Source organism: Mus caroli, chromosome 8 (assembly GCF_900094665.2).
Source record: "Mus caroli chromosome 8, CAROLI_EIJ_v1.1, whole genome shotgun sequence".
Classification (NCBI taxonomy): domain Eukaryota; kingdom Metazoa; phylum Chordata; class Mammalia; order Rodentia; family Muridae; genus Mus; species Mus caroli.
In genome coordinates this window covers 42,233,415-42,248,530 of record NC_034577.1, presented here as the reverse complement: position 1 = coordinate 42,248,530, position 15,116 = coordinate 42,233,415, and the positions used below count along the sequence as shown (strand labels likewise).

General features: G+C 41.6%; 1 protein-coding gene across 8 annotated transcripts in view; it reads left to right on the top strand.

Annotated features, from left to right (window-relative positions):
* Tenm3 (teneurin transmembrane protein 3) overlaps nt 1-15,116 on the top strand; it is a 1,292,348-nt gene that overhangs the window by 855,524 nt on the left and 421,708 nt on the right. For all 8 annotated transcript variants that reach the window (XM_029480775.1, XM_029480772.1, XM_029480778.1 and 5 more), the window contains one exon: nt 8,184-8,462. In XM_029480775.1, coding sequence (XP_029336635.1) covers nt 8,184-8,462 — 279 coding nt within the window. The remainder of the gene's footprint in view (nt 1-8,183; nt 8,463-15,116) is intronic.

Below are 15,116 nucleotides of genomic sequence, written 5' to 3'. Positions count from 1 at the left end.
CTCACTGCTAAACTTGTCTCCGGTTCCTTGCCACATTGCCAATTTCGGATACACAGTGTGAAGCACTGTGGTGCCGCTTCAGTCACAATTATTAAACACCTGCCGCTTTGTGCCAAACCATATGCATATTGAGACCAGCACCTCCCGCAAGTCCGCCTATCAGATACCAGCAGATCTTTTGTAGGGGTATAATCGTCTCAGGGTCTTGGGTTGTTCTAGTGGCATTATTAATAAGTAAAAAGCAAACTCATCCTCAGAATACCTTTGGATAAAAGAAATATTTAAGCATCGCTATAATTGCAGATAGTTGCTAAAATCAGTTTTTCAAGGTTGAGCGAATAAATCCTTCATGAGGATTTAGAGTTGCTCCTTCTTTAAAGTCAGTGGGCTCAGGACCTAGGTTTTCTCGCTTGCTCCACCAGACCTGCCATTCAGTCTGTGTATGAGTCCCCTGCCTTGAATGCCTCATAAACCTAGTCTGGAAAACAAATATGTGATATCCAACACATCCCTGCTTTTTCTTCTTGAAGAAGTACTTGGGGTTTTTTTTCATTCTCATTTTCCTTTTCCTTTTCATTCTCCCCGAACTCACAAATGCACTATGGTGAGCACTTTGGATTTCCGTAGGCAGAGGGACCATTCATAGCTGCATTCAAGATGAGAGCGGAGGGAACACCCTAGGCAGTGGTTCTCTCGCTTCTGAATGCTATGACCCTTTAATATCGTTCTTCATATTGTGGCGACCCCCAACCATAAAATTATTCTATTGCTACTTGATAACAATAGTTCTGCTACTGTTATGAATCATGATGTAAATATCTGACATGCCGGATATCTGATCTATGACCTCTGTGAGAGGTTCTTTGATCACCAAAGGCGTTGTGACCCAAAGGTTGAGAAACGCTGCTACGGAGGCTTCCATTAGGCGCGATCAGAGTAAGAAGTGTGGGGCATAGAGGTTGTTATCAGTGTTCTCTGGAAACTGAAGGTTCTCCGTGTGGAAGAGAAAGATATACCGTTTTGTCTTCTTTCTCCATAGTGGCACAGAAACTAATACTCCTTCACTGATATGGCACAGTTAGATGGTTAATGTTCAATGGTGACTTGCCTACATTACCTAAAAATCACATGTGGCTTTGTTGAGGTAAGGCTGTGACATATCTGTGAGGACTTTTCCAGAGATTAAGTGAGAGGAAGATATGCCCTCTCCTGGCTGGTAGCCCCATCTCCTAGGCTGATTACCTAATGGAATAAAAGGACAAAAAGAGGGAAATTAATTGATTATTAACATCCCCTTCTGTCTGCTTCCTGGCCCCACCTGGCATATGCTGTTCTCTTCCCCCATGAGAGACGGATTGCTCTGAAACAAGGAGCTGAATTAAATAAATAAAATAAATGCCATTCTTCTTTAAGTTGCCTCTGTCAGGTTCTTGGTCATTGTGATAATAAAATATTGAAGAATGAGGGCCAGAGAGATGGCTTAGTGTGGTTAAGAGCATGTGTCAGCTTTGTGGGGGACCTGAACTCCTCATTGGGTGGCCCCCAACTCCCTCTGATTTCTGCTCCTAAGAATCCAACTCCCCTTTCTTGCCTCTTGGAACACTGCACTCACTTGTATACACACACAAACACACACACACACACACACACAGAGAGAGAGAATAAAAATAAAATGTTAAAGAAGGAAAGACAAGTTTGAAACACAAGAGCTATAGCTCAATATTAGGGCACTTGCTAAACATGCTTGAACTCCAGGGGTTCAAATCCCAGCACTGAAGTAAAGTAAAATTCCCTCGCAAACGTGAGGATAGGCATTCTGTTCGCCAAGTGGCAAAGGGGATGTGAGAACGTTGCAGTAGAAAGAAGGAAGAGTTATTTACATGTGTGAATGCTTCTATGACGGTGACATCATCTTACATCTTGTGGACACACCCCAAAAGGGAGCCCTAGGTAGTGGATGCATATGCGGATTCTACTAAAACGTAATAGAAAATTGTAATTTTGGACCAGTGAAAGAATGCAGTCCCATGCCAGAGAACAAATGACGTCATTCATTCATTCATTCATTCGTTCATTCAACACGACAAGAGAAACGATACAACGTGATGGTGGATCATTTGATTTTAGTGTCATACTGACTGAGCTGTCCATTTATTCGTATGTGACTTATGGTTGTTACTTTGGAAAAATTGATTTTTATTATCTTTTAAGACGATCCATGGATGAAGAAGGAAAACGTATACAGCCTCATTTCCTTAAAGCAGGAAGGAAGTCTTGGAACCCAACATGTTCGAGAGAAGGTAGTTTTGAATCAGAACTATTAGAAAGCAAAAGAGCAAAATTAGTTTTGAAAATGTTTTGAATTTTTCCTTTTAGTTATTGAGATAGTAATCATGGGGGGGAAAAAAACCCTTCAGACCTCTTCTGTTTTGTTTTCTTTGTGTGCAATCCCCTCTAAATGGACCATCATAGTTATTTACATTTCCTTCTATTTATTCATGCTTAAAATACTAGCACATTTATATCTGTTGGTTGGTGTCTCTCCCTGAGTTTCTCAAAGGGTGATCAATACCACACTAGTTATTGTGCAGTGGACACTTCCAACTTAAAAAATATATATATATGCATGGCTTTCCTCCAGATCTGAAGATATAAGTCCAAATTTCTGCTTTAAGTTATCCATGCAGTGTTCCATAGCAAAAATATGCATCTCACCCAGGCACTCACTGTCTGGTAAACATTTGTATGAGTTTTTAAATTTTTGGCATAGATGCTATAGTAAACGTTTCTTTCTATGCACATTTAGAATGAAGTATAGCATGTAGTTGTTAAGATAAATTATCTGACTGAAGAGTGTCTGTTATTTCAATGGAAAGGCATTTTCTAAGGAATCAAAGGTGGCATATTGGAAGAGAGAGGGATACAGATTGGCTTGTGACTGGAGTCTCATTGCACGCCCATGGAACCAACAGCTTTCAACAAAGAACAAGGATTCCACATTTCTCCTTGAAGTCAATATCAATGACCTATATTCCAAAGATTCACAGCAAAGTTAAGACCCTGCTCAGAGTGTGCCATCCTAAAGAAGGAACTGGGAGAGCTGACTGGTGGTGAGAACGTGAACTTGGGAGCCTTGTACACTGAAGACAGGCGTACAACCGTGCGTCCTCTGTAGAGAGCATCTGGCGGGTCTTCAGAAAGTCAAGGATCTAAAACTAGGCGGAAATCAGGAGGGATGAAGACATACACCCATGACAGCTTGTGTACAAATATTCCTAGTGTCATCTTCAGAGTACCCCCCAGGTGGAAGCACCCCAAATACCCACTGACTGACAAATGGATACGAGAAAGATGGCATCCTTCCATTGTAAATTTCACAGATAAGAAGGAATAAACTTCTGATACAGGCTAAAATGTTTTTGTCTTTTTTTTATTTTTTTTCAAAATTTGCATTTATTTATTGTGCATGCATGCTTGTTTGTGGTGTGTGTGTGTGTGTACACGTATTTGCATGGGCACACATGTGCTAAGGTGTAAATGTGGAAGTCAGAGAACAATTTGTGGGGGTCACTTCTCTCCTCTACTATTTGGGGTGCACTAATGGAACTCAGGTCAAGCTTGGGGTGAGTCCCTTTACTCTCTGAGCCATCTCAGAAACCCATGTTTGAACTGAAATATATGGTGCTCCATGAGAGGATCTGATCGCAAAAGGGCACACACTATAGAGTCATCTCTGAAATGCCTCAAGTCAGCACATGTACAGACGGAAGCCCATCGGTGGTTACCGAGGGATAGCAGAGAGAGGGCGTTAGCAGAAAAGGGGAGAGAACTGAAAATTATGGGATCTTTTATGGAGATAACAAAAATATTCAAAAATTGATTGTGGTCATAGTTGCAGAAATCTGTGATTCTCGTAAAAAAAAGGGGGGGGGTATTAAGCTGTGCACCTTAAGTGCATGCATTGCACGGGCTGGGAATTAGATCTCCCAGGAGCTGCTTACTACATGCAGCTCAGTTGGCGGACTGCTTCTCTAGCACACATGAAGCCTTGAGTTCAATCCCCATCACCATGTAAAAGCCAGTGGGGTGTCGCACAGCTCTGATTGCCAGCGTTTGGAAAGAGTATGGGAAGGAGGGATCAATGTTCAAGGTCAGGCTCAGGCTCAGTACCCTGTTTGAAAACACACACAGCAAAGCAAAGCAAAGCGAAGCAGAGAGAGAGAGAGAGACAATAAACATCACTGTACACCTGTTCTCTTACTAGGTATTTTTAATGTCATTCTTAGGAAAGTCTGTCCCTGATCTGACTAGGTTCTAGGTGCTTCAAGAGATAGGAAGGTAGGCTGTATAGCCAACCATTTTTTCTGATTCCCCTCATTTATTTAAGGCATAGGTGCCATGCTGTCATGTTTGATGTATTCATTTTTATACCATCCTGTCTCCTTTGTCACATATACCAATTCCTTTTTTTTAAAGTATAAATTTATTTTAAAGTGATACAGCCCGCCTCAGTTTATTTATTCAATTTTTCCTGTATAGATTTTTCAGTTTATGACTGTCATAAAACAGAATTGGCTAATCTAATCCACGCTAATGCTGCATTTTAATCACAGCGTATTCCGCCCTCAGGTGTACTTTGCTCTTGCTACAATTTATTGTCTTGGTCCGGTTTCAAGTCGTAATGGGTAGATCTGCTGTTGGCCCTGCTGATCAAGGTTACCAAATTTCAAAGTGTGCGGGATAGAACTAAATACTTGTTTGCCAATTTTAGACAAACAATTAATTTTAAAGAAGAGTGTAACAGGCAAAATGAGAAACTCAGTGAATGGCATTAGAACCGCTGCAAAGAGCCTGAAGCTAAGTCTTCCTCGTTACCTGCAGCTGCAACGGCTTCTGCACACACCTCACAAGCGCTTATCCTTCGTGGTCTTTTCTTAAGTGTCTTCTTCTGTTTCTACTCCTTTCTGTCACCCCCATACCCCCCAACTCCTCAGTCCTTCCCTAAGCCAAAGCCAGCTCAACATAACTTTTCATACTCTTTCATCCCTACCAGCTGTCTCTTCTCTCCGCCAGGAACCTTTCTTCCCTCTATCTCCTCTATATTTGTCAAAACTGCATGTGTTTCTTATTAAGGATAGCCTGCCTTACAGGGAAATTCTTTGATAGACTAATTACTCCAGCCTGATGATTAGTTCTTCCCAAGGGAAAGCTCATTCAAGCAGAGGGTCCTCGAACTCAGGCATGCCTAACCCCGAAGAGGGATCACCGGCAGGAGGGTTGAAAGCATGGAACAAGCCTGGGTGAAGCCGTGTGCAATGGCAGCAGACTGCACCAGTAAACACCAGCTTCCCCGGTAATGCGGCTTTGCAAAGGATCTGAAAGTGAATACCTGAATTCTATGGCCCTCTATAGTTGTTGTTTGCCGGTATATGTTCAGGGCTCTCTCACATTTGCATAAACCATCCATCCCCCTTTTTAGTGCCAGGTGTCTCTCTTGCACCTTACCTGTGCCTAGCATGTGTCACTAAGCATGTCTCTGGTCCAGAAATCACCACTTAGGTCACATCATGAACACCCTGGCAGATATAGATGTGGGAAAGAGATCCCAGCCGACCTCGTGGGTGGCTTTAAAGTAGATGCATCTGAAGTTGAGCTCAGTGTCCTTCTGGAAACAAAAATAAACCTTGTAGTTCAGTGGAAGATATCCAGCGGCGGTCTCTGTTGTTGTGTTTGCTTTATAGTTTAAATTTTAGGACTAGCCTGAGGAGATTTGAGTTCTTGTGAGTCACCGACTGCAGAGGGTCAAATAGTTCTGGGGTTTGGGTTGTATGTATTTCCATAAGGATGATGTGCGGGATATTTAGCTGCAAAGCAAGCTCTGTTTACCTACCTAGAGAGCAATTAAGGACTGTTAGCTTTCTGCTTTCCTTCCATGTAGATTTTATATTAAGATGGCAGTCGAGTAAAAAGTCACTAACTTGGAAAATGTTTCAAGTTATGGTTCGGGAAGTAGAGAATTCTGGATTTTTGTTCTGGAATTATGGACATTTCCCAGGCTAAGAGCAAGATTCAGAGGATAAACTCATATATTTTTGCCTACTCTGAACATTACTTTGTACGCTAATTTCCAAGATCTGTATGTTTGATGGCAATACTTAAGTACTTTAAAAGTGACCAGTAAATAACAATAAGAGGACTCTTCCTCAGCATATCCATTTACCCTCTGCAGGGTATCAATCTTGTTTTTACTGACTTTCATAGGTAAAGTCCATGTGAATTTTTTTTTTTACAGATACAGACAATACCGCATAACCCTCCAAGCTTTCCTACCTCCACGCCATCTACAGAGGCAGCTCCCCCTTTTTCTCCTCCTTTTCTTTTCTTTCTTTCCTTACATGCTGATTTTATTCCTACGCTTATTCACATCTCTCTGATAAGCACAGTTTGATTTCTAGCTAATTGTAGCAACCGATTTTCATTATTTATAAGTGTCATTGTCAGAATCTATTTGGAAGTCCGAGTGAGATAAAGATGATCCCAACTTCTGATATGACCACAGCAATCAAACAATTAACCACACAGATTTAAATGTGCTGGGCCTGGAGGGGCCTAATATCTTTACAAGCAAATATTTACTGTATTCTGTCTTATGTTTGATTTACGTTGTGGAAGATTCAACATGCCATTTTATCACAAATAATTTATAGTACCCTCTCCTTAAAAATATAATGTAGGCTTCTCATAACAGCAAATTAACTTTAAAATATTCATGTAGATCCATAAGATGGGAGTGGGAAAATTAAGACCATGAGTCATATAAATACTTAATATCCATAAAAGATTTGGTAAAGAAGTTGTGTTTAAATCAGTCTTTGCCTCCTACTCCCCTTTATATGTATTTGATTCTGGAGGTGCTTATCTTTGGGACCCTCTCACATAGGCAAGACATAAAAATGAAAGAGCCTTAGGCAGGGACTCTACAATAAAACATTTTCAAGTTCTTCTCATCCATAGTGTCATAAAACACTAAAATTCCAAAAGCAAATACAGGGTGGGAAGCATCGTTACTGTTCGTGGTCTTTCTGAAGTGTCACCTAATTTAAATCCTTGTGCTTTAAGTGATTGCAGTGTCATGAGTTTTATTATGCTCAATTTATTAGTAAAGGCTTGCAGAGTTCACAGCCATTTATTTTCAGGGAGCCTGATTGTCTCATTAATTTTTAAAAACATAACCCCTCCCATTTTCGTTTGAGAGTGCACTGTATGTGGAAAGACTTGGTTTGCTTGGGTCAATACGGATGCTTCCAGGTGTTTCTTAACTCCAGACAGCTACAAAGTCACCGATAGGAAAATAGGATGCTAATTTTCAAGGTTTTACCCTACTGAGTGTTGAGTTACACATACATACATACATACATACATACATACATACATATTCCCATTAGTACTCATACATGATGATATACACATGCATATACACATATAGACTCACACATATGCACATGTATTCATGCACACATGCATACATATAAAGATGAACACATACATACACATATGCATGTACACCAACTTGCACACACACACACACACTACACATACATACACACATGCAAACACACACATACCTGCACACACACACACACACACACTTATATTGCTTTCTGAGTTAAGGTGGGCAGATACAATTAAAATGACCAAAACTCCTGCTTCTAATTAAGCAGTAACTTCCTCCTGAGGTAAACATTTTATTTCCCACCAAAAGAAGTGGAACGTACATGGGGAAAAAAAAAAACTATAGTTTAGGACCCAAACAGGGACAGATGGCCATTTTTGTGGCTTCACCATCTGCTAAGCCAAATTCTGCCACCGGAAACCAGTTCTTCCCTCTGGGTTTCGTGTTCATGACCGAGCCAGGAATCCATCTCTGGAGGTGCTTGTGGGTTTAAGGTGACCATCGGGGTGTGTACGGAATTCTGCAGGCAGCCCTCGGAGCCTCCTCTCGCCCCATAATTGCGTCCACTTGACCGTATGCCAGGCAAAGCTGTTGCAGACATGGGTGAAGCCTGAACGAATGAGTGTTTCTGTCAGGGAGGTTTTTCTTTTTTGAAAGAAAAATGAAAAGAAACGAAACCACAGGAACCATATATACTCACTAGTTGTTATCTCTCTTTCCCCCTAATTAGGACAGAATTTTACCCTAAGGCAGTTAGGAGTGTGTGAATCCGCAACTCGAAGAGGAGTGGCATTCTGTGCGGAAATGGGGCTCCCTCACAGAGGTTACTCCATCAGTGCAGGGTCAGATGCGGATACGGAAAACGAAGCAGTGATGTCCCCTGAGCATGCCATGAGACTTTGGGGCAGGGGGGTCAAATCGGGCCGCAGTTCCTGCCTGTCAAGCCGGTCCAACTCCGCCCTCACCCTGACAGACACGGAGCACGAGAACAGGTCGGACAGTGAGAGCGGTAAGTCGCACTGTTTACTTTACTATGTTGCCATTGAGCGCTTCCGTCTTCCGCTTGACTGTGATTCCTGTTTTCCTTCCATGCTTTCTCTCTTTCTGTTCTTTTTATGCTAATGTAGTAGAGCCCAAGAAAATACTTGTGAATAGTATGGGGATTTTCCGCTGGGGGCGGGTGGGGGGCGGGGCGGGGGGTGGGAGAGGTGGATCAATATTTGATGTCAAATTATTAAGTTCTGCAAACAGTGTTTGGTGCGTTAGATATAGTTTTGAAACACAGTGCGGGGAGGGGGGAGAAAAGACTAAGTCTGACTTATATTGGATCAAGTCACCGGTTACCTTCTGAGGAATAGGAAAACTGTTGATAAAGTGATCCCCGGAGCCAGGTTGCAATCAAAGATGTCTTTGTAGATTCCTCTTGAAAATAACTCAAAGAAGTTGCAGAATCTTAGAATGGGTGAATGAGCACACAGAATACTTTATTAACAGGGCTCAAGTGACTGAAGAACACATTTGATTGGGCTTTAACTTCCTAGCTGATGAGGGCAACTGAAATCTTGGTAAGGAGCGAGATGTGGCCTTTGATGTCCTTGGGAACTGGATTATCTGTGCAATTAAATCCACATACAAAAAAAAAATTGGATTTAAGGATGGCTAAATAGCAGCTTTGCATGGTCCAAAAGATGTCATTATAAATTGCTGGTACTTTTGTGCTGTTGCCAGTATGGGGTAATAATATTTTAAAAAGTATATATGCAATAATAAGTTGAAAAGAAAGCTTATGTTTTTAGTCAGCACTGCTTCTAAGAAGAATTGGAATATCAGCACTAACATACAGACAGTAAACCAAAAACCTTTTCCTTGTTTCTGATATTGGGAGTATACCTCTCCTTCAGTCTGTTATTAATGTGGTATCTGTCTGATGGATCAAACAGCAAAGAGAAAATTAAAACAGTAGAGTTGCATGGTGCTGGAAAAGAAAGATGATTGTCTATTCATAATATTTCACCTTTATTGTATATGAAGCAACCCTGTCAGCTTTGTTTTGTAACAGCAGAGCGGATCTGTGGCTAGTTTTCAGTGTCATATAAGCCAGGGTGTGTGACTTGCTGCTGCCTCCCGCTCTCTGGGCATTTCCTTCCTATTCATGGGGTGGGAAAGTTTCATTTAAATCACTGGAAACCATCGATTTGGTGTAGAATATTCTACTGCATTACATTCAACCAAAGTCACTATGTGTCACCAGCAGTGACCCAGTGTCTTCAGGTTAGAAGTGTAAGTCCTTAGTACAGTCAGGCTTTATTCCAAACCCCCAATAGGAAACCAGGATGAGCCTTTTCCACAGAGAGAACCTTACAACCATGCTGCCAATATTTCTCTCCCTCTCCCACCCCTGCCATTCACCTCTGTACAGTCTGTAATTCCATCAGTTTTCCTAGCGAATCCAGAAGTCATTCTTACAGTCTGTAGTCTGCACTCCACACTGTACTCCTTGGGAAATTACAGATATGTACTCAGATCCTGCAATTGGACATAATTACACAAGAAAATATCACATAAAATAAAAGAGAGTGTGTGTGGAGATACGACACTGGGTTCCTGTAATCTGCACAGTAAACACTCTCTATCTCTATCTGTTAGAGCCCTGCGTTGAGCCAACTTATCTTTTTTCACTCCAAATCTTTGGAGTGTAGCCTTTCAATATTATATTAGCAAATTGCGTGTTAGTTTTATTATTCTTTTTTTTTAAAGATTTTATTTATTATTTATTTTATATGTAAGTACACTGTAGCTGTCTTCAGACACATCAGGAGAGGGAGTCAGATCTCATTACGGATGGTTGTGAGCCACCATGTGGTTGCTGGGATTTGAACTCAGAACCTTCAGAAGAGCAGTCAGTGCTCTTAACTGCTGAGCCATCTCTCCAGCCCAGTTTTATTATTCTTAATTACGTATCATGACAAATTTTCAATCATGGGCCATTGCCCTCTCCACCTCACCCCCTACCCGACCCCTGCCCCTAGAAAACTTTGTAAACTCTAGTTCTCAGTTTGCAATTTCCAACCAGAGAAAAAATGTAAGTCTCTCACACACCGCCCATCTGCCTTTGCCTTGGTATTATTAACTAAAGGAGAATGGGTTTCCTTGGTAGGCTCAGACCATGTGCCTAGGAAGAAAGAAAGTTGTGCCCTACATTCCTCCCAGTGGCCCTTAAAGGACAACATCCAGAGCCTTGCCTTGACTTTCTGGACATTTGGGCAGCATTTGGTGAGAGTGAACAGGCCCACTAAAGGTAGAAGAGAAAGCATCAAAGGTGAGATTTTTTTTTTAAGTTGGACAGGGATGACTTCAACTTAGATTTACTCTTTCCTCAAGATTTGGTTGGGATTATTTGTTAAGCAACATTCAGATGGTCTGAGGATCCTTAATGAGGTCCCTCTGAGGAAGGAAACAAGAGGAAATGAATTGCTTTTACCCATATGAACATGGGCCATATCATGTGTTACATATGTGTGTCCATAGGAGTATTTCAGATTTGTTCGTTTATTCTGAAATTTCAGTTTTTATTCAGAAGGAGCAAAAATTCATTCATTAATTACATTTCCCTCTGAGAAGCACAGTAATAGGTATGTAATAGACCTTGGAATTGTGAATTGTGATTTTAAACAAGGATGGTACAGATTTTTTTTGTCCTGATGCAAAAAAGGACTCTGTTCCCCTCCCCCTCCCCTCATGGCTACTTCAAGGTAAGAATTAAAATTTGCAATGATATACAGGTTCTTTCAACTTTTTAAAAATTACTTTATTCCATGTGTATGGCTCTTTTGCATGTATGTATGCCTGTGAACCATGTGTGTGTCTGGCCCCTGTAGAGGACAGAAGAGGGCAGCGGATTCCCTGGAAGTGGAGTTACAGAAGGCTGTGAGTCACCCTGTGGGTGGTGGGAATCAAACCCAGGTCCTCTGGAAGAGCAGCCAGTGTTCTTAACTAAGGAGCCATCTCTCCAGCCCCGGACAGGTCTTCTTTCTACCTTTATAAATGATCCACTCAAAACTATACTATTTACTTTCATTTCATTATCTTTAGTCGAATATTTCTAATATACAACTTCAAAAACAATTCAATTTTGCTCTCTTCGGGTAGTTTAATTTACTCTAACTTTGACAGAGTATTGATCTTCCAGTTATCTCTCATTGATTCCTGAGTTATTCATTATCTAATTCTATTCATTTTTATACTGGCTTGAGATGTCAGACAAAATCCTAATTATGTGTGTGTGTGTGTGTGTGTGTGTGTGTGATAGTTTACAATATAAAGAGTAAAACAAGTAAGAGTTAAGTAAATAATGAACCAGAATGATACCAACGGAGGACCCAGACAGCTGTATTTTCATTGAGTTTGCCATGGGAGTTTGCACTGCCTGTTTTCATCATTGGAAATACTGTGAATGAGGCTCTCTTCCCAGAAAAAGATGCTGTTCAACGTTTGAACAACTATGCAAGCTAAATGCCCAGTGTTCTAGTATAACTTCAAAGAAAAGTTTAGTTACTAAAGGGGAGCCAGTTTCATTCATTTGTTGGCCAAGAGACCAACAGTTCACATTAGGAGGTGCTAGCACCACTGCGGTGCTAATGCTATTTTGATGACCGGAGCATCCTACAGGAGTAAAAGACGATTGAGGCCACGCCACACCCCTCACTGTTGGAAGATAGCAGAGATTCAAAGCAAGACATAGAGTGCATCTTTTTTTTTTTCCTAAGCCAACATCTTTTTGTTAGCCATGGAATTGGCAGTTCCAAAGAGTTTAGAGAGGAGAAAAATTCAGTATATGATGCTTCATTTGGGATTCCAAATCGGGATATGGGAGGGGTCCTCTCTTGACATTATTGGTCTCTGGGGTTGTAATCCTTGTCAGCTCCTTGCAGACTGACAAACACTGCATTATGGTGATTTCCGATCCCCTATTAACAACCACCTCAGCAAATAAGCCCTTGAAAGGTCACCAAATAAATACTATAGGACCCTGGATCAAAAGTAAGAGTACCCGTGGTTTTTTGGACCATTTTAGGCTTTTTTCCTTTTTCTGATGTGTGGCTGAAATCACCGCCCCCCCCCCACCCGGACCTAATTCACACTATCCAACTTGGCAAGTCATCTGCTCTTGGTCATCTAACTAAATGTCAGGAAGAAAGGACTTTGTAGTGTTTTTTAAAAACATCCATCTTCGTGGCTTTAAGATGCTCTCGTGTGCATCATTTGCCAGCAGTGGCAGCAGGCCCTGCATTTAATCTTAGTCAGCTAGCCGTATTGGGTGGGGGAAACTGGCTGAGTGAAGACCTTGGTGGCCAGCAGTCAGATCATCATGTCTGGCCCCCATTCCTGACCATTGTTCTCTGTGTCACTCAAGGTCCCAGCCTTTCTACCCTGCCTGTTACTTGGCCAGCTAAACTGCCAGTGATTTGTTAGAAGGTCCCTAATCTCATTCCTTCTTGGCCTGTCTACTTTTTAATGTTTTGGGGGGCTGTGGGAGGCTGATCTTTGACCTTCAGTGTCAGGCAACCCAGGGGGAGCTGGCCCTTCTTTCCACCCCACCATGATTCAGGGCCTAGTGAGTCTTCTTGGAAGGTTTGTGATTTGACCCTAGGCTTCCCAGTTCTGGGACCTGGGGCAAGTCACTTAACCTTTGTGTGCTCTGGTGTCTACCTGGATAAAATACAAGTACCATCGAGCAGTACACAGCTCATTGGGATAAGACAGCACTGGGCTTAAATGAATGTGGGTTGTGTCAGAGTATGACTTGGCTTTGAGTGAGTGTGTTCTGTTTGTTTGGTGGGTTGGTTGCTTTTTTTTTTTTCTTGGAAAATAATATCTTTGAGTAATGGTGAGAACTAAAATGAAATAAGTAATATCAAGTATCTACCTAGCTTTGGCCCACAATAAGTGTTCCTCCCTTTTGTCCCTGCTTCCAATCTGTCTCACCCTCATCCTGCCTCTGTATCCTGGAGTCATCTGTGTCGAGGTCTGGTAAGGGGAGGGAAAGGAAGACACATGGCCTCCTCTAATGATCTGCATAGTCTGTAATTTCTGTCACCGTTTATCGACTCTCTTATTTTCATTTGAAACCCCACATCCTTTTCAATTTACTGTAATTAAATGAATGTGCATTGAATTGTGCTGATAATTAGTCTGATGGCTATAGACTTCAAAGGCTTCAGCCTGCTCCTTCGCCTCCTGGCCGAAGGAAATTTCAAAAGTAGCGTTTCCCTCAAAGGCATGTTACTTAGACAGCCAGTCAATTAAAAGCCCGTTTAGCTGATGTTCACACAATAAAATACACCATTCCCATAAGGCTGTAGTTCTCACCTGGAGTCTTAGCATCCCACCTGTTGCTGGACCTCAGTAAAGCCACGCTAATTGTGTGTGATACTGAAGTCTTAAGGGCTAATTGGACTCACAATAAGGGTATATAACATTAAAGCAGGGTCTTTTTTATGTAGAAGATGCTTGCTTTGAACAGCTAGAATATATGATCCAAGGAACCAATTTGACTTTGTCTTTGAAATGGGTCTTTTAAAAGTCAACTCTCTATCCAATGGGAAGAGAAAGCCTAAAAGTTGACTTACCGTGCTTTAAGATGAAAACTAGGCATGTCTTTTAAATAAGGTAAGACACCATGACACTGTTTACATCTGTCCCTCAGTAGAGAGCTTGTGTTACTTTGTACCCTAAATGACCATTTCAGGCCAAATAGGTCCTCTGGAAGCATAGGCAGAGAAGTTCTCTTCCTTTCTGAACAGCTGAATATAGGAAAGTGAGACTACATAGAGGGACCTATAAGCTCTTCCATCGCCACACGTTTTAAAAGAGTTTGAGAGAAACAAGAGTGGCCTTGCAGTAGCCTGTGGTGTCCCCAGATGTTGTGAGCAGTACTGACACCCTTTGCACAGAGGGAACAGTATTTAGATTCTCTGAAGATGAGTCAGAGGCACATCTAGGGTCTGTTCACGAGACTGAATCCATCCCTCTCACTACCCACCAGCGTCCTTTAGAAAGGAAATTGGTTGTGAGAATTAAGGTAAAATTCCCTTGCTGGATGAAACAAATGCTGTTTTCAGGGTTACTTTAATTGTATGCGATTCTGCTACACACACTAAGTTATAGCCTGGATGCAAATTCCATTCGGGGCTCTCTTCTGCAGTGTCGTGGTCAATTCCGGCGCGTTCTGCCATTGCAGTTACTGTTTGGCGTTTTCTGTCAGTGCTCTAGTGTGCCCGAAGCAGCTAGTGGAGTGTGTTGGGGTGCTCACTAAATCAAGCTCAGAGTTAGGGTGCTGCTTTGACAAATAGCGTCATGGATTTCCGATACATGAAATAATTGAATTTCCTGGGCGGGGGGGTTATACATTTATAATTTTGGTTGCAACTTTCCAGGCTCTGATTAAAAGCTATCATGTTCATTAAAGGATAAATGTCCTCACTTCGTGGGTGGGTATAAGTCATTCTTGAACACAGAAATATTATTTTAAGTAAAATTTAAAAATATGCCAGCTGTGGTGGCACATAACTTTAATCCAAGTACTTGAGAGGTAGAGACAGGCAGATCTCTCTCTCTCTCTCTCTCTCTCTCTCTCTCTCTCTCTCTCTCTCTCTCTCTCTCT